This window comes from Macrotis lagotis, chromosome 1 (assembly GCF_037893015.1).
Source record: "Macrotis lagotis isolate mMagLag1 chromosome 1, bilby.v1.9.chrom.fasta, whole genome shotgun sequence".
Classification (NCBI taxonomy): domain Eukaryota; kingdom Metazoa; phylum Chordata; class Mammalia; order Peramelemorphia; family Peramelidae; genus Macrotis; species Macrotis lagotis.
In genome coordinates, this window is record NC_133658.1 from 373,364,113 (window position 1) to 373,382,527 (window position 18,415).

The window sequence follows — 18,415 nt, forward strand, 5'->3', positions numbered from 1 at the left end:
TTGGGCAAGTCACTTAACCCCATTGTCTTACAAAAAAAATCCAACAACAACAAAAGTACCTCAGAGATGGTTTTCTTTAACAAGAACATGTTTACTTTTTATTTTTGATTCTACTCACTCAACCAATTGAATTTTAAAATGAAACTTGCATGTCCCCCTTCTTTCACAAATCACACAGTTCCCAAATTCAGAAGCCTTTCCTTAATGGGTGACACTTACTAGAGCTAAAACCTTCAAATCATTAGTTTTGCAATGGGGTTCTCAAACCAGAGAGAACAAAACCTTTGTCTAAATTATAAAAACAGGGGATGATTTTAAAGAAGGTGTGAAAATAAAATGTGCATTAACTGGGTCCAACTTCCTTATTTTACAATTGAGGAAACTAAGGCCCAGAGAAGGCCCACTCACTTTATCAAACATTTTACTAAGTAACTAGAATGTAGCAAGCCAAAGTGCTGAGATACAAAATGGGAAAAGGTGGAAGGTCACACAGGTGACCAGTAATAGATTTGGGATTCAATGCCAGGTTCTCTGATTATACATCCCACGCTCTGCTGACTACAACACAATGTCTCTGTAAGTACTATGTCTCACCTGGTGTCCAGGTTGCCCTCCAAAGAGAGAGAGTGTGTGTGTGTGTGTGTGTGTGTGTGTGTGTGTGTGTGTATGCTGGGGGGGGGGTAGAAGGGAGCAGGAAAGAGTCAGAGATACAAAGAGAAAGAGAGAAGGGAGGGAGGAAGGGAAGCAGTGGGGGGAGGAGAATGAGAGAAAAGAGAGAAAAACAGAGGGGGGGAAGAGGAGAGGGAGGGGAGAGAAGGAAAGGGGGGGAGAGAAGAGACATAGAAAGGGGAGAGAGAGAAGGGGAGAGAAAGAGAGAAGAATGAGAGGAAAGAGGAGAAAGACAGATAATGAGAGGAGGCAGTCAGACAGACTAGAAGGTCCCCTTTCCAGGCATCTTTCTTCTACCACCTTCTCTGACTCAGGACCACGGAGGATTGAATGATGCATAGGAGTCACCTACGGAGTGACAGAGACAAACCAGTCCTTATCTCCACACAGCACTGCTGATTTGGTTTCTCCTCTTCAAGGAGACCCTTCCCTTAATATACAGTATAGTAGAGAATAACAATGGAAATTCAGATGCTCTTGAAGGTTTTTCCAAGCATTTTACAGTCTCCTCTGATGGATGCTACACGTTGCAGGATGCTGTCCCTAACTTATGGGTGAAGAGAGTGAGCTTCAGAGAAGGCTAAATGATTTTTCCAAGGATCCCTAAGTGTGAGAAGCAGACTCAAACCAAAGAAAGCCTTAAACTTGGTCCAAGTCCACAACTTTCTGTGAGATCTGAACTCAAAGAACCCAAGTTCAAAATCATGATCTTCTCTTTCCTAGTTGTGACACGGAACGTCATTTTGACTTCCTCATTGATAAAAAGGGAATTGCTCCAGGTGATCTCTAAGGTACCTTTCAGTTATAAATCTAATGACCTAGTTGGGGGGTTTTCCTGTTCTCTAGAGAGATTCCTCAGTCTCCAGGATCTTTCCTCTATTCCTGAATCTGTCTAGTTCTTCCAATCTCTCTGTGGAATGGTGGCTGATGACTCCATGAAAGTAAACCCTGAATCACCTGGTTCTCCATCCCTTTCCCCTTCATTGCTTCTCTCCCCTGGACCTCTACTGAGCCCCACCCCAGCTCTGTCTCCAAATGATTAGCATATCTCAACCCATCCTCTTTGTTAGGCCTCCAGTTTCCTGTGATCTTTAAGAAGAGTCCCGGACAGCCCAGCCTGAAAAACACCATGACCATCATCCTGCCTTCCTGGAAATCACCAAGGAAACCCAGGAAGGCAGAACTGACTGAATAATATTTTGGAGGTACTTTTTAGTTTATAAAATCTTTTCCAAACATTATCTCATCAGTTACTTATTCCTCTGTGAGGAAGGTAGTATTTTCCACCCACCTCACTGAAAGCAGGTATTTTCTCTTTTACAGGTGAGGAAATTGTCATAGAGCAGTTAAGTGAGAAATAGGGCAAGGAAAAGATCCAGGATTCACATACTTTGAGACCAGATCCAAAGTCTTTCTGTTTTTTTACTATAATATAACTACTTCATGGACCACACCCCAGAGGAAGATCCATAAATAATGAGAGATGGGGGTTTTCTCCACTAACCAGCAGTCACCTGACCAAAAAGTAGAAGATAAAGAGAGGGGGGAAAAAATTTCTATTTCTGCTCTGAGCCCTTCCCTTCGTCAACACTTCCTCCTCTCACATTGGTCACATCATCCCTTCCACCTCACTCACCCTTCCCAATACTCTGACATTCTGTTTCTTACACATAGTTTCTATGAACAAGAATCTAAGCCTGATTTTTGATGCCTTGCTTCATGAGATGTTTAAGACTATAGATGATTCTTTTCCAAGAGATACCTCCTATAAATTTCTCAAGAGGGTCACCTCTCCCTAGGTTAGTCAATGATATCCTTCAAATATCCTCTCCATTCTTTGCTAGCACTTCTGGAAATCATTTGGTTGAACCCTTTAATTTTCCACAGAAGAAAACCTAGCCCAAACATACTGAAATGACTTGCCCATGGCTGCTCAGGTTATGTGGCAGAGTTGTATGTGAACTCGAGTCTCATGACTCAAAATTCACTCTCTCTACCATAAGTCATTCCCCTATAACATATTGATTGGGGAGGGGGGATTTGGGGAAATGATGGATATGCCACTGACTAGGGATATAAGAGGATAAAACTTCCTGACCAAATTCTTTTCACCTCAACACAACACAGCTCTCAGTCAAAGATGGAAGCAGATAGTCAACTTTATTTCCATTACTTTTCACTAACCCATAAATAGAACACACTTGTACCACCATATGGACAATGGGTGATACTTATGTGCCATGGGCTTGAGAAAACATTCTAGGGCAGTCTCCTATTTCTTCCCCATGCCCATCTACAATCTAGTACCTCCACCTACATGAGAATACACATTCCAGAGAAACAGCAGAAACACATGAATAAATTATAGATACACAGAAACAGAACAGAGAATTAACATATTATCACACACCATACCCAACATATATCATCTAGTCAGTACACACATATACACCTTCCCCAGGAGAGAAAGGACTAGTGTCTTTATTTCTATCACTAGACACAGAATTTCTAAGCATGGGTCAAAGAAGAGGGCAAAGGAAGAAAGGAGTAGTGGCTCATCTCCGGCATAACAGTAATAATTATATTTAAACATGTATTCTTCAGCAGCTAGGGGACTCAGTGGATAGACCACCAGGCCTGAAGGCAGGAGGCCTGGAGGCAGGAAGATCTGAGTTTGAATCTCATATCAGACACTTACAACCTGTGTAACCCTGGACAAGTCACTTAATTCCTATTTGATCCAGGTTCCTCATTTGTAAAATGACCTAGAGAAGAAAATGGCAAAACATTCTAGTATCTTTACCAGGAAAACCCCAAATGGGGCCACAAAGAGTCAAACATGACTGAAAAACAATATATAGATATACTGAGATTATAGACAGAAAGAGGAAGATAAATTAGATAGACACATCTTGGTGATCTGTCCAAGAGTTCAAAGATCTACACTAAAGGTCTATAAAGTATTTTCCTTGAAACAGTCCATTTAGGTAATGTAAGTATCATTATCCTTATTTTACAGATGAGAAAACAGAGGCTCAGAGAAATCTTAGTTGACTTGCCTATGGCCACACAATTAGTAAATATCAAAACCAGGATTTAAACTCACTTCCCCTGATTTTAATTCAGTGTTCTTTCAATCTGCTGCTTCAGTAATGCTATGCTATCAAGAGGCATTTCCTATATCCTTCTGACTAACCCTTCCCCACTTTGTTCCAGGTTCTCCATGCAGCGAACAGAGAAAAATATGATTTTAACAACAAGTGGGTTGAGAATGTGGGAAGGAAAAGGGAACACTTCCCAAATGCTGGGGCAAGGATGAGATTATCCTTTCCAAGTTGCTTTTCTTAAAGGATTGGTCACCCCCTCTTCCTCCTTCAGTAGAAGGCCTTACTCTCTGGGGAACATTCTCAGCATCAACTTTTCCAGGAATGATGATTTGAATGTTGGTCAATGATCCTACACTCCAGAGTTCATTGCGTAGGTCACAGATTCCCCTAGTCCCCATCCCAATCACCTACCCAATTGTCCTCTGTGGAAGCCACACCAAGTTATACTCAGAAAGGCGAGGCCTTGATACCTGTTTTTAAGGACAGATAATCCATATTTCCTGTCACATTCATTAATCTGGTCCTTGAATCACTTCCTTTACCACTGCAGCAACATAAGCCTAGACAGATAGATCTAAGAGAGATCTGAATCTATATGATCAAAGTGATTGCTGTTGTTCAGTAATTTCTACCTCTTAATGAACCCATGGGTCAACAGTCCACGAGTTTTTTGTGGCAAAGATACTAAAGAGGTCTGCCATTTCCTTCTCCAGTGGATTAAGGCAAACAGAGGTTATAAGTGACTTGCCAAGAGTCACACAGCTAGTAAGTGACTGAGGCCAGATTTGATCTTAGGTCTTCCTGACTCCAGGGCAGCTACGTAGCAGCAATGGAAAGAGTACCCACCCTGAAGTCCCTGGGTAAGTCACTTAATTTTGTTTGTCCTAGTTTCCACATCTGTAAAATAAGCTGGGGAAGGAAATGGAAAAGCATTCCAGTATTTTTGCCAAGAAAACTTCAAATTGGGTCACAAAGTGTCTACAGCACTAAAACAACTCATCTAGGCAGCCAACTAGCTGTCTCCATATGTATATAGATATATCTATATGGAGGTAGCCAGAATCATGGAAGAAACAAGGATGATCTATGAGATAAATATAATAACATATAAATATAGTTATATGCATTTATATAATAATTTGTTTAATAATAGTTACTATTTAAAAGTTAATAATATTTATAATGAAATATATATTATCAGTTATATATCTAACATATATAGTTATATATCTATTACTATGGCATTATATATCTATAATACATATCATCTTATATATAACACATCATATCTACTTCCATCCTTCTGATCAAAATTGACAAAGATGAAGATTCAGAGGATTACAACACAACAAAGTTCTCTTGACTCCATTCATCTAAGGTCCTTTCCCAACACACTTCTTTAAAGAATATTGGAGCAACAAGGTGGCACAGTGAATGAACAGAGCATCAGCCGTGGAATCAGGAGGACCTGAATTCAAATATGACCTCAGACACTTGATACTTACTAGTTATGTGACCCTGGGCAAAGCTCTTAACCCTGATTGCCTCACAAAAAAAAAAGGGGGGGGGGAAATACTGACTAGAGAGTTGGAGGACCAAGTTCAAATCTTGCCTCTGAAACTTCTTAGGTCAATGTTTCCCTTTTTGTAAAAGGAAGATGGCAAAAGAGATTAGAAGAGATGAATTCCATTGCCCTCTCAGGTCCCTTATAGTTTGAAATCACTGATTTTTGATCCTCTAACCTTATAGGAAAATAGGTGACATTTTCTCCCTCATCAATGGTCCATCCCAATGACATAGGACAACTAGTCTGGGGAGACATTTGGTTCAGAAGGAACTGTCATATCCATTTGTCACAAGAAGTAGTGCTAAAGGTGAAATGGAATATGCCAGGGCAACAAAATTAGGGTCCACATCACCATGATACTATAATCCTTGAGAACTATGATCAAGCTTCCTCCCAAAAGTGACAGCTCATGGCTCCATGGAAAGACTGCTGGGTCTGAAGTCAGAAGTTCAGACCTCAGAGACTTAATAGCTTTGTGACCCTGGCAAGTCATTTAACTTGCCTCAGTTTCCCCCACTACAAAATAGAAACATTAACATCTTCCCCTCAGGGTTGATGTTAGGATCAAATGAGATAATTTTTGTAAAAAAAAGTGCTTAACAGTGTCTGGCACACACTAGGCTCCAAATGTTTACAAATGTTTATTCCCTTTCCCCTCCCCCTCCTCCCTTTCTCTTACCCCCCAAAATATCTCACTTGCTGACATAAGACCCATGCTAAGAAACAAATATCCCAGGTAGTACTCTTCCATCTCAATGGACAAAAACGGAGCCTTGCACAAAGTCGACATCTACTAAAGGCTGGATGAATTGAACCAAATGATCTCACTTGCAGAGCAGCAGAACTATTTGAGGGTTCAGGTGAGCAGTGATTCCTTTCACCACTTAGTTTATCAACCCGGTTGCCTCCTTTGCCTAGAATACATTCTCATCTCCTATTAGACTAAATCAGATGCCACCTACTCCTTGAAGCCTTCTAGGATCTCCCCTCCCCAAATAAACATGAATTCTCCCTCTTTAAAATATATTAGAACACAGTGGAGCCCTTGTTTATTTGCTACTTATCACTAACTGTTATGTTGCAACATAATTGTGAACTGCCCCAGCTCCAGTACTAATAGTAAAACAGATTACTGAACTGCTAAAGGATAGATACTATATCATTCTTCATCCTTGTATCATCAGAGAACTTATGAAGTTCTTGAAGTGAACCCCTAAGTCACTCACCTGTCTCTAAGGTCACCTTGATACAAATCTTGAGGTTAGTGTTTCTGTTCTTACCCCTTGAGGAAGTTGGCTTAGAGAAGGAAAGATTTAGAGGAAATATAATAGCTAGTTTCAAGCAGATGAAGGGGGAGAGGAGCTAAAATTTGTTTAGTTTCATCCCAGAGAAACAATAGGGAGCGATACAAAGAGGAAAAAAGCCAAGCTCCATCAAGGAAACACTTCAAGAGTGAGGAGCTCTGTGCTAAAGGGGAATGGGTTTCCCCTCCACGGAGGACTTTGAGAAAAGTCTAGAAGATCACTTGCACCTCTGTTGCAAATAGTTGTCAAATAGTGTTGACAGAGGTCAAATAGTTGTTGACTGTATGGTTTCTGAGTCTTCTTGTCATTTAGTAATCCTAGGCTTTGGTCATTCTTTGGAGTGCAGAAACTAAGTTGTAGGTTTGTATTTCCTACCAAGTTCTAGGGCACAAAGTGGGGACTCAATTTACTAGAATGATCAGCATTTAAGGTTGCCTCAAAAGACAATGCAGAACATTTTTTAAAATCCGTAAGGCAAAGGAAATAGAAATAGTAAGTAAATTTCAAAGTAAAATGATGTTATCTACTAGTAATTATTTGTACTTAAAGAACATTTATACAGACAAGATAAATTACTCAAAATATTAAAAATCATTTTTATAATTTATATTAATTTTATAATCGAAAGTTGATGTAATTGACATACCTCACCCTTCTAGTGCTAAATACCTATTAACAGTAATCCTGGTTGGGGGGGGGGGAGCAGCTAGGTGGTACAGTGGATAGAGGATAGAGCACTGGCCCTGGAATCAGGAGGACCTGAGTTCAAATCTAGCCTCAGACACGTAATAATTACCTAGCTGTGTGACCTTGGGCAAGTCACTTAAATGCCATTGCCTATCATGAGAGGCTAACCTAGCTATTGCTAGCTAAGAGCTCTATCCAAAAAAAAGATCAGTAGGACAGACTACTCCCATTATCCATTAAGGGAATCTAGCCTTGCTGGATATTTCTTGGGATACCTGGGAGCACTGCTGTCTATGTATCATAGCCTATAGAAGTAGGGCAGAAACTCTGGTTGGAACCAGGCAAAAGAAACTGAGTCCCCTTTTTAAAAAACAAGTAAACAAACATCTTGACACTCTCGTCACCTTAATTATTCATGCTCTTCATACCTGTAAATTAATACTTATGCCATGTGTGAATCAAAGCTAAATCAAAAAATTACAATGTGAAGAATATAACCTTATGGTTCCTCCCATTAAACCTAGGTAATTCATGTTGAACAGCTACCTGGGTGAAGACTTTTCCTATGGACAACTCCTGAAGCAGAATTAGACCAACACTATGCCAACCCAATAAATTTTTTAAGTTTGTTTTCTTATCTTAATATCTTTGATTCTGACTCCAAGGATGCCCAAAATCCATCTCTACCTCTCTCTCTGGAGTACAAGCACAAGAAATGTTGTAAAAAGGGACAACTGTTCATGAAGGAGAAGAGCTACAATGACCTTGGAAGGCCCTTCCAATTCCAAGAATCTATGATAGAAGATCCTATATCATAGAGTCTTAGTTTCAATATAGAACAGACTGTATCAATCCTCTAATCCAGAGTTGCCAAATTGACAGTTGCTTCACCACCACCATCTCCCAGTCAATGCTACTAGGACCAGATTAAAATGTAACTGAGAAATGTTTAACAAAACCAATTTAAGTACAATATATCATAGTTGATATGAATTTGTAATTTCCTAAATCAATGAGAATTTGACACCACTGTACTATTCCAACCCCCTAATTTTACAAATGAGGAAACCAGTTTAGGATTTGCTCTAAGTAGCAAACCCAGAATTTGAATCTAGGTCTTTTCTATATTCATTCCACTTACCATACTTTGATTCTGTGTTCAACTCCCAGTTCTATTACATAGGAGCCCCAGCAGAACAGTGAAGAGTAGTGGGTTTAGCATGAGAGGATCTGTGTGCAAATCTTGGCTCTGTCACTTACCATCTGTGTGATCCCGGACAAATCACTTAACCTCATTCTTAGCTTCAATTTCCTCTTATGTGAAATGAGGAAGGTTGGACTAGCTAGAAGCATCAACCCTGCTCAGAGGAGCAGACACACAATAAAAGGAAGACTATAGGTTGAGAAGTCTAATAGATCTAAATAGATCAAATTTATTAAGTTCTAGTAGGTTCTATAAAGTCTAATAGATTCAAATAGATCAAATCTAATATATCAAAAACTGGGACCAGATTTGGGAGCTGGGGAACACAGCAGCCAATCAGACACATTCCTACAGAAAAGTTTCTGTGGGCTAGAGGATACAGGTCCTTACCTCCTTCCCTATCTCAGATGACCTTGGTAGGAACTCTCCCTCAAAGACCATTTGTCCATTTGTGCCTCATTTATTCCATTCTTACGGGGATACATCTATCTATAGAGGCTCTGTTTCAATCATTCATAAAGAGTGCTAGACCAGAGTCAGAAAAATCAAGCTGCTTCTTGGACACAGCTCAGTGTAATCTTAAGCAAGTCATTGAACTTCTCTCTGTGATTCCATTTCCTCTTCGGTAAAATGAAGGCAATTATACATGCCCTAGTTCCCTCAGCAGGTTGTAGTGAAGATAAAGTGAGATTAGAGATGTGTGAACACACTTTGGAAAGTTAAAAGCAATGCACAAATATAATAAGTAGCTTGTGGGGGAAGGTGTGGAGAGAAATCAGAGGGACACCCCCAGAAATCTTCACCCTTTGACCACCCAGTGAGCCCTGGCTTCCCATCATTGACCAGGAGGGTATTGTCTCCTGACTGGCCCCATACCCTGGCCCTGCTTAAGGAGGAGGGTCTCAATGGGGCCTCAATGAGGAAGCAGGTCAGAAAGGGGAGCGATGAGGGAGATGAGGGATGTAGGGAACATTCTAACCTTCCAAGTTCCATGTGGTGGTGAGGGAGGAAATTGAGCCCAGGAGAAGAGACAACCCACAGGGAAGGTGGAAACAAACCATCAGAAATCTAGACAGAGAAGCATCTCCCTACAGAGCACTACCCCCCTCTCTGCAATCCCACCCCCCCCCCCAGCTTCAAGAACTACAGTCTCCCTCCCTCTTTGCTTTCCACATTTTCCAGCCTCTCTCTGTCTCAGGCTAAGCCCCCATTGCTGGAACCGGACAGGGAACAATGTCAGGCAGGTGCCGGAGAAGCAGGGAGTGAAAGACCCAGGCCGGTGTCATTGTCAACGTTCAGCCAAGTGCAAAAAAGCAATTTACTTGTCACGGTTTCTGCTCTTTGCTTAAATTTTTAAAATTCTTCCAATTTTAACCATCCGAGGTGTCCCGAGTTACTTGGATAAGGGGTTTTATTAAATTCCAGGCTTTCACTGAGTGGGGTCCTGGCCAGGGGCGGGAGAGAGAGGAGGCAGAACTGAAACCCCCAGCTAAGAGGGCAGGACAGTGTCCTCCACTGGATATGCTCTCAGAAATGTGGCTTTGATTTCAGGGTGAGAGGCGGGGGTCCCTGCCTAGTCACCCTATGGCCCACATAGATCTGTGACTCCTGGTGACAGGAAGACACTGAAACACAACTGGCTGGACTGGGTCTGGTAGCATCCATAGAAGGATGTGGAAAACCCCAGAGGTCACATTTTAGATTTGAAGATAACTTTTAAAGAAAAAAAAGACAGGGAAGATTTGGTTTTGTTTTGTTTTGTTTTTGCAGCAAAACTGAATTACTCACTGTATATATTAGAGAGGAGAAACAAAGATGGAAAGAATGGGATTGTTACGCTAAGAGGGGACCTTAGAACAAAGACTGAACTAAAAGAGTAACTCTACGCAATTTAGTCTGACTCCCTTCATTTTACAGATGAAGAAAACAAGGCCCAGAGGATCGTGACTTCCCTAGGTCATCAAGGCAGGGACAGAGCTCAGACCAGAGCTCCATTCTCCTGCAGAGGCTAAGGCTGGCTGCCAAACAGGATTGCCTCACTAGCATCATTCCACCTGCCATGAAGTTTTCCCAATTACCAACATTTAAATGAAGCCAACAAACTATCATTGTCTTCTCTTCTCCTCAAACTATCTCCACAGACTAATTAAAACCCCTTGACACTGTGGTACCTGAAAAGTGCCCAGCACCCTTCTCCTTCATCTTTCTAATTTTTCCCACAAAGTCACTGTGTTACATGGATGAGATATAGCTATTCATATCAGCTGGGGATGAGGACCCCAAAGTGCTGCTTTTAGGGGAGGGAGATCCTAAAATAATAGCCCATAACTCCTTCTGGCCTGGTTGTGAACTCGACTTTTCTTCATGAGGAGGAAGAGAGAGAAGCCCCCAGAGATGCTGTGGTTAAGGCAAGAATATGGAGGTCAGTGTCTTCATGGAAAGGGTTTGAGAGGCTACTAGATTATGAGGTTCTATTTCTAAGGTTGCCTCATTCAGATAGACCACCCAACAGTTCCCCAGAAGCACCAGCTCTTATTCTGGTAGGGGGCCGGAGGTGGAGGTCAGGGGAGGAGGAAAGAGGCTCAGCTTCTTACAAACACAAAGACACAAAAACAAAGACCACACACAAAACCTTCCTGGGGCCCCACTTAAGGAAGCTTGGGCACTGGCCCTAGGCAGGTATCCACATCAAAAAGCCTATGATGGCACTATTTCATGCCCCCTCCTTTACCAAGCCCTTCTCCTTCCTCACCTCCCTACCATTCGGAGGGCCCAGTGACTTTATAAAGATCGGATGCAATGGGACTATTCAAAATGAATCACAGAATATCAGAACTGGAAAGTATCTTAAGATGATCTCTAAGTCTAATCCCCTCATCTCATAGCTAGGAGATATAATATTTGATGCAGTACTGGCACTTCAGGCCCTGACCCCCATCTCTGATCAGGGATCTCCCCTCCCTCCCTACAACCCCCACACTCCTTTCCCCTGGGACTAACACACAGGGTCACATCTGCTCTTGCAAACGGGCTTGTCTTAAGTTACTGGCTCCTGCCTTATCGATCCAGGGAGTCACCCGGGACACCAGCCACAGACCCCAGACAGCCATGCAGGAGGAAAGGACAGTCTGTCCAACCCCATCCCTGCAACCCAATCATCTGGCAAGTCGACCCTAATTGCCCGGCGCACTTAACTTCCAGAATTGTTGCTAACGACTCCCCAAAGGGGTGGGGGTGGGAGCAAGCAGCAAAGGCATCTGTCCCCAGGACCTGAAGAACAGGTCTTCCCTGGGGCAAAGGAAAGTAATTAGAAGGGGAGGGCCAGGACAAGGAGAAGAGGTGGCTGAAGTCCCCTACACACACATACCGGGCTGATCCTAAAAAGTCCCACTTTAGTTCTTAGATATTTCTACTATTTTGAGAATGTTATGGGTGCCCTTATTAAATTGGACAATTATTCAACACACACAACTCTTGAATTTCCCCTAGAAAATGTGGAAAACTACAGTTCCCCCCCCCCAACTCTGTAATCATCATCCCAGTCTCTCCACAGTTACCTGGCATTGTAAGGGTCCAGTACAAAGGGCCAGCCTTCCCTGGCCATATTCCCACACCTGCCCTCAGTCAAGTCAGGGGGAATGGGGGGAGGTGCATAATCCCCTTGGCTAGAGTCCAGCTCCCCTCACTGGTCTCCTCCCTCCCTGCCCCAGGTGGGTGGGGGCCCCAGCAGCTGGGGCTTCGGGCTTCCTCCCTCCCTCCCCCCCCCCCCCCCAGTGGAGAGGCCGCCCTTGGTCTGGTTCTAATCGTAGCTGAGGCGGCTCTCTCTCTCTCTCTCTCTCTCTCTCTCTCTCTCTCTCTCTCTCTCTCTCTCTCTCTCTCTCCTTTTTTTCTTTCTTTTCATTATTTCATGGTTTTGGAAGCCGGCGCGTTCCAACTGTCTGCATGCCAATAACTTCCCCAAGTCTGAAGGCTGCTGAAGTAAGAGATCAGATTTTAGCAAGTGCTTTCCAGGCGGGGCGCCAGCCCCTCTCTTGATTCACTGAGAACTACGAAGGGGAACAAGCCTAGGTCTGAGGCTTCAGCGAATAAGTGAGGAAGATTCGCAGTTCATCCTGCTGCCCCTCCAAGGGTGCTGTCCACCTCGCCCAGACAGCCCTCACCCAGTCAGGGTCTCTCTCCCTTTTCGACTTTTTCTTCCTACTCACTACACCCTTCCCTTCTCTGTCTCTATCTTTCTCTGTCTCTTTGTGTCTCTGTCTCTGTCTGACTCTGACTCTGACTCTCTCTCTCTCTCTCTCTCTCTCTCTCTCTCTCTCTCTCTCTCTCTCTCAATACAGCAAACGCCTTTGAAACCACAGAGTAATTTACAACTGAAGGCTTCTTTCTGGACTAGAAATCAGCTCTGCTGAAATAAGAAGTCTTTTTGTTTTTATAATCTAGCAGCAATTTTCAGGGAAAATATGTCAAACTCCTCACATGGGTCTTGGATCTGGTCATATTTCTGCAGCTGATCACCGTCTCCTGACATCAAACAGTCAAGAAGCAAAAAAGAAACACACACACACACACAAACACACACACATATATATATCAGGTGGAGACACACAAGAGATGGGGGGCTGTGGCCCCCAGCACGGGCCCCCGCTCGCACGCGGCCACCCCGGAGCGCCTACGTGCTTTCCAGCCCTCCAGCATCCCGGGAACAGGTGCACTGCCAATTCTGCATCCCTCCCGGGGCCCTTCCGCTCCCGCCGCCCGGGGCCACGAGGAAAAGCCGAGGCTGGGGGGAGAGGTGCGTGGGCCTGGATGCTGGAGGGAAGGGGGATGGGGGCTGCCGGAGGAGGAGCAGGACACGGCCGAGCGGCAGGGGCGGGAGCAGCCGGCGCGGCCCGAGCGCACCTCCGCCCGGAGACCCGGGGGCCGGGGACGGGACGAGCCACCCCGCCCGGGAGCGCCCCGGCGGCCTGTGGCCCGGCACCTGCCGCCGCGGGGGGGGGGGGGGGGGGGGAAGGAGACATGTCACCTACCTGTACCTGTACGCACAGCAGCAGGAAGTGCAAACATCTGCGGGGGGGGGAGAGAGAGAGAGAGAGAGTGTGAGCGGGTCAGACGGGCACCGGGGACGGCCGCCCGGGGCAGCGCCCGGGGTGGGGGGCGCAGGGGCAGGGGCGGGGGCCGGGTCCCAGCCCGGAGGCGCGGCGCTTACAGGCAAGTGCAGGCGGAGAACACTGAATACATCGCTGAGGAGGGAGGGAGGCGGCGGCTTCTAGCCCGAGGTCACGTCACGGCGCCGGGGCCCGGGTCCCAGCCTGGACATGGGAGGCGGCGAGCTACAGCGGGCGGCGCCGCGCGGCTCCGGGGGGGCTCCAGCGGCTCCGCTCCGCGGGGCTGGGCCGGGGGCCGGGGAGGACGAGCACGGGAGCGGGCGCCGCCGCCGAGGCCGCCGCGGCCGCCGCCGCCGCTGCTGCTGCTGCCGCCGCTGCTGCTGCTCCGCTGCCCTGCCGGCCGCTCCCTGCGGCATCAGCGCCCCCGCGGCCGCCGCTCCTCCGCCGGGGCCCGGCGCCCTCGGGGGGGCCGGAGCGGCTGGCGCTCCGGCCGGTGGGGAACTTCGGAAGGCCGCGGAGGGGCGGCCGCCCGCTCCCGGAGTCCCGGGCGCGCGGCTCCGGATCGGGCTTCCCGGGCGCCGAGGCTCGGGGCTGCGACCCGCGGCGGCTGGAAGCCTGGTCTGGTCTGCGGCGCGAGCAGGTTACTCCGGGGCCAGCATGGCCGGCCGGGCGGAAAGGTCGGGCGGGGCTGGCTCTCGGGGGGCGGCGCGGGGCCGGAGGGTCAGGGCGCGGGGGCCGGGGCGCGCTGCTCCGGGGAGGCGTTAAGGGCGCTCCGTCCGGGCTCCCGCCGGCTCATGCTTCCTCCTCGGCCCGTCTCCGTCCGTCCGCATCGCCACCTCCCACCACAGGCGGCGGCCGGGGCGTTTTCAACGCGGGCGGCGAGGGAGGGGGGCCGGGGGGCGTGGGGGAGGGAGGGCCGGGGCCGGAGCGGAGCCGGCACAATGAGGATGCGGGGCCGGGGCTCCCCCCTCGGGGCGCGGCCGGACGGGAGCTCAGCTCAGCGGTGTGCACCGCGCCCACATCAAAGGCGGCTGTGGAGCGGCACCGGCACCGCCGCCGCCGCCGCCGCCGCCGCCGCCTCCTCCTCCTCCTCCTCCTCCTCCTCCTCCTCCTCCTCCTGGCTCCTGGCTGGAAAAAGGGGGGTGGGGTGGGGGAGGGGGGCGGTGGGCCGCTCGGCGATGGGACCGGCTTCTCCGAGGGGCAGGGCGAGGAGGCGCCGCGGCTCAGGCCGCAGGAGACGTGGGGCTCGGGCCGCCGAGCCGGACCCGAGGGGCCGCCGAGCCGTCGGAACTGGCGGGCGCAGCCGCGCCGCGGACAGCCGGGCCGCCCCGCGCCCGGACTCCAGAGCTCATCTCCGCCGGCAGGCGCCCCGCGTCCTCGCACTCGCACACTGACTGGCGCTCGGGCGGGGAGGGGGAGCGGGGCGAGGGGGGCGGGACAGGCCCGGCCCCTGGGGCGGCTCCGGGGAGGAGGGGAGGGGGAGGCGTGACACAGCCCGCGGGCCCACGCGAGTCCGCGCCACCGCCCCCGGCAGCCCCCGGACGGCCGCTCCTCTCCCGGGCTGCCCGCAGCGCAAAGCCTGGGCTGAGAGGCTTCCCGGCCCCCACGCTACACGCCGCCTTTGCATCCCCACTTTGCCCAATTCCTGACCGCCGCCCCAGGCCCCTACCGGCTTTTTTTCTGGCTGTTTTCGAGGCTGAGGCAATTCTACGTCCCGCCATTCTGTTTTGGGGGGCCCCGGGACGCCCCCTCCGGGGGGGGGGGGTCTGCCTCTGGCCATTGCTTTCTGAAGTCCAAACGGCTCTGGAAACGCACGGCTGCCACCTAGTGATCCCTACGCGTTTATGCGCCATCGTGGCCCATTCGTCATAAACCTGACCCCCATCTAGACTCTCGTAAGGGGTTCAACTTCCTCAATCCTTTAATCCCTTTCCATCCCTATCCCCAACCCCCACCCGCCTTGCCATCCTCACCCTTATTCACAACAGTTGGGGCCCCTTTCACTTTCTGTAGAATCTCAAACTGATGGGTCCTGCTCTAGCCCGACTCCTCTTTACAAAGCACAGCCTGCCCTCCACATGTCCAAGTTCCCACAGCGGCCTCACCCTGTCCCCTTGTCAGACCGGCCTAGAGCTCATGGCCACAAGAAAGCAGCTACCCAAGAGCTTTGAAATCTACATTATGGATTTTAAGAAAAATCAAGGCATAAGTTTTTATTCTGGAATATAGTAAAATGATAGAAATTGGCTGACTGAACAGGAGTGAGGTGGTGTTTTACCCAGAAGTCTGCAGGAACACCATACACTAGGTGTTAAAACAGGTTGGATCCATAATGACTTCAGATATAGCTAAAGTAACATCTCAACTTCCATATTATCAAGCAATAGAAAAGGAGGATCTCTCATAGAGGTCCACCTAAGTCCACACATTAAATTTAATTGGTAGCAAGGTATGACTTACAAATGACAGATATAGCCTACTAGTGGCAAAAGCACCAACCCTGGGCACCTGTCAGTGTTTTGCCATTCAAAAAATAGGTAACAAGTTTGTTAGATAACAGAACCTTGTCTGAGCCTTTATGGCCATGTCACATTCTAAAGTAAGCTATGAATTTGCATTTTCTTCAAAACTCCATCTTTGATTTTGTTTCTTCCATTTTGCCATGATTCCCTTTCACAGGGGTCAGATCCCCCAAACTATTCCCACTTCCTTATAGTTTGTGAATTCTTTTTCTCTAAAACTCACCTAATTCATAATACCAATACCTCTACTACCCAAGTCATTTCCCCCAAGCAAAAAAATCAACTACTAATTCTTAGGATTAAGTATCGATTAAAGAGAAATTTCCAAGATTTAGTACTAACTCAGTTATGAATAGCTTGCATCCAGTGGCAAACCTGGCTTTCAATAAACTGGATTGTTATCAAACACAAATTTAAACTTCGCCCTCTTGTCTCCAGGAGATATTCACTATTCCTTACCCCAAAAACACCACTAACCGAAGGCACTCTGGACCTATGGGTCCCTCATGCAATGGATTGAGTATGAGATCTAGAGTCAAGACCCTCAGACACTAGTTGAGTAACCCCTGGGCCCAGCTCTTAAAACCAGTCTGTATAAAAAATTGTTAGAGGTAGCTATCTCATAAGGTTGTGAGGATCAAATCTATCAGGTGGTTGACAAACTACATATACACATTCTATTAAAAAATAAGCCTACAAGTACTGGGGGGGGGGGGGACCACAATCAAGGTTGGTAAGGAAATGAGTTGGCAGTTGACAGGGTGTAAAGGGGACAATGCAGGGCCAGTAGGTGGCACAGTGGATAGAGCACCAGCCTTGGAGTCAGGAATGCCTGGGTTCAAATCTGACCTCAGACACTTAATGACCTAGCTGTGTGGCCTTGGGCAAGCCACTTAACCCCATTGCCTTAAAAAAAAATCTTAAAAGGGACAATGCTACTTGCATCTGAAAAAAAGGTACAATTTCTAACTAAAACCCAATTTAAGATCTTCACCAGGAACAGTTTAATCCTGTAAATTACAAAGTGTTTGGTATGTCCTTGAAGCACTTATCTTTGGGAACTTGATTCAGTCCTGTTCAAACCTGAACTGAGAAATTATAATATAATTTATGTGCCTGTCTTTCAAAAATCTTATTAAGAATACAACTTGTTGGTTGACAACGCAAAAGTTCCAATCTGGTCTGACAAATGTTTGGTTCTGGCATTACCAAATGTTGTTTGTGTACATAATTAATACCCCCTCCTCCAAGAGTGATAAGACACACAGCATTCACCAACTACTTAGATAACATCCTTTTTAGTGCTTATTATATAGTAAAACTGAAAATACTATTTTCAAACAAATACTAGGGGAAGTTATTTTATGGTTCAATCAATCCTCAAGGTTGTCAAGATGGGGAAAACACCTTTCAATGGATGCTTGGTATCTATAATTTTTGGATATTCCCAGGAGTGGATTGCTATCCACTCACACTTGTCTTTACATAAATCTTTGAAAACTAACCTGACAAAATGACCCAGCAACCACAATACTTCCATCCACCAGAACCAAATTAAAATATAATTAGCTGTGTGGCCTTGGGCAAGCCACTTAACCCCATTTGCCTTGCAAAAAAAACTAAAAAAAATGTAATTGGGAAATACCTAACAAATACAAAACCTATTTTTAGTCTAAAACTAACAATTATGCAGCTTATCTAACTTGTGTAGTTCCCTATTCCCCATTTGTTTGGCATACTGCCCCCAAATCTATTCTGGAGGTCTTCTCCAGACTAAAAGCCAAGTATGAAATCAGACAATTTTCCTAAACTTAACACAGCACTCCAAGGTACTGTGGGGTTAATATGCTACACTGTGTTTTATCACTCCATTACCATTTGGGTCAGCTCACTTCTCTTTATCTAGTAATGCCCAATAGTAAGCACCTGAATTACTGGCTCACTTTTATACAATTTTATCCTTTAGTTGGTCCTTACTGATTAGTTAACTTATTGCCTTCATTTTAAAGCTGAAATTGCCTGAACAGCTAAATAACTGGCAGAAGCCTTATACTATCACAAGCTTCCCTTTTTCTCCCTTAATGTTTCAATCACCAAAGTAGAAACTTTGCTATTTATTAATGATTTGGGGGGCACCTAGGTGGCACAGTGGACAGAGCGATGCCCCTGGAGTGAGTAGTTCAAATCAGATCTCAGACAACTGCCTAGCTGTGTGACCTCTGGCAAGTTGCTTAACCCCATTTGCCTTAA

General features: G+C 46.6%; 1 protein-coding gene across 1 annotated transcript in view; it reads right to left on the reverse strand.

Annotated features, from left to right (window-relative positions):
* The window catches only part of FGF18 (fibroblast growth factor 18), a 44,779-nt gene extending 30,852 nt beyond the window's left edge, over nucleotides 1–13,927 (reverse strand). The window contains exons 1-2 of the mRNA XM_074212424.1: nucleotides 13,745–13,927; nucleotides 13,566–13,602 (exon numbers count right to left, since the gene is read on the reverse strand). Of these exons, the coding sequence (XP_074068525.1) occupies nucleotides 13,566–13,602; nucleotides 13,745–13,776 (69 nt within the window). The 5' untranslated portion in view covers nucleotides 13,777–13,927. The remainder of the gene's footprint in view (nucleotides 1–13,565; nucleotides 13,603–13,744) is intronic.
* Nucleotides 13,928–18,415: the final 4,488 nt, after the last annotated feature.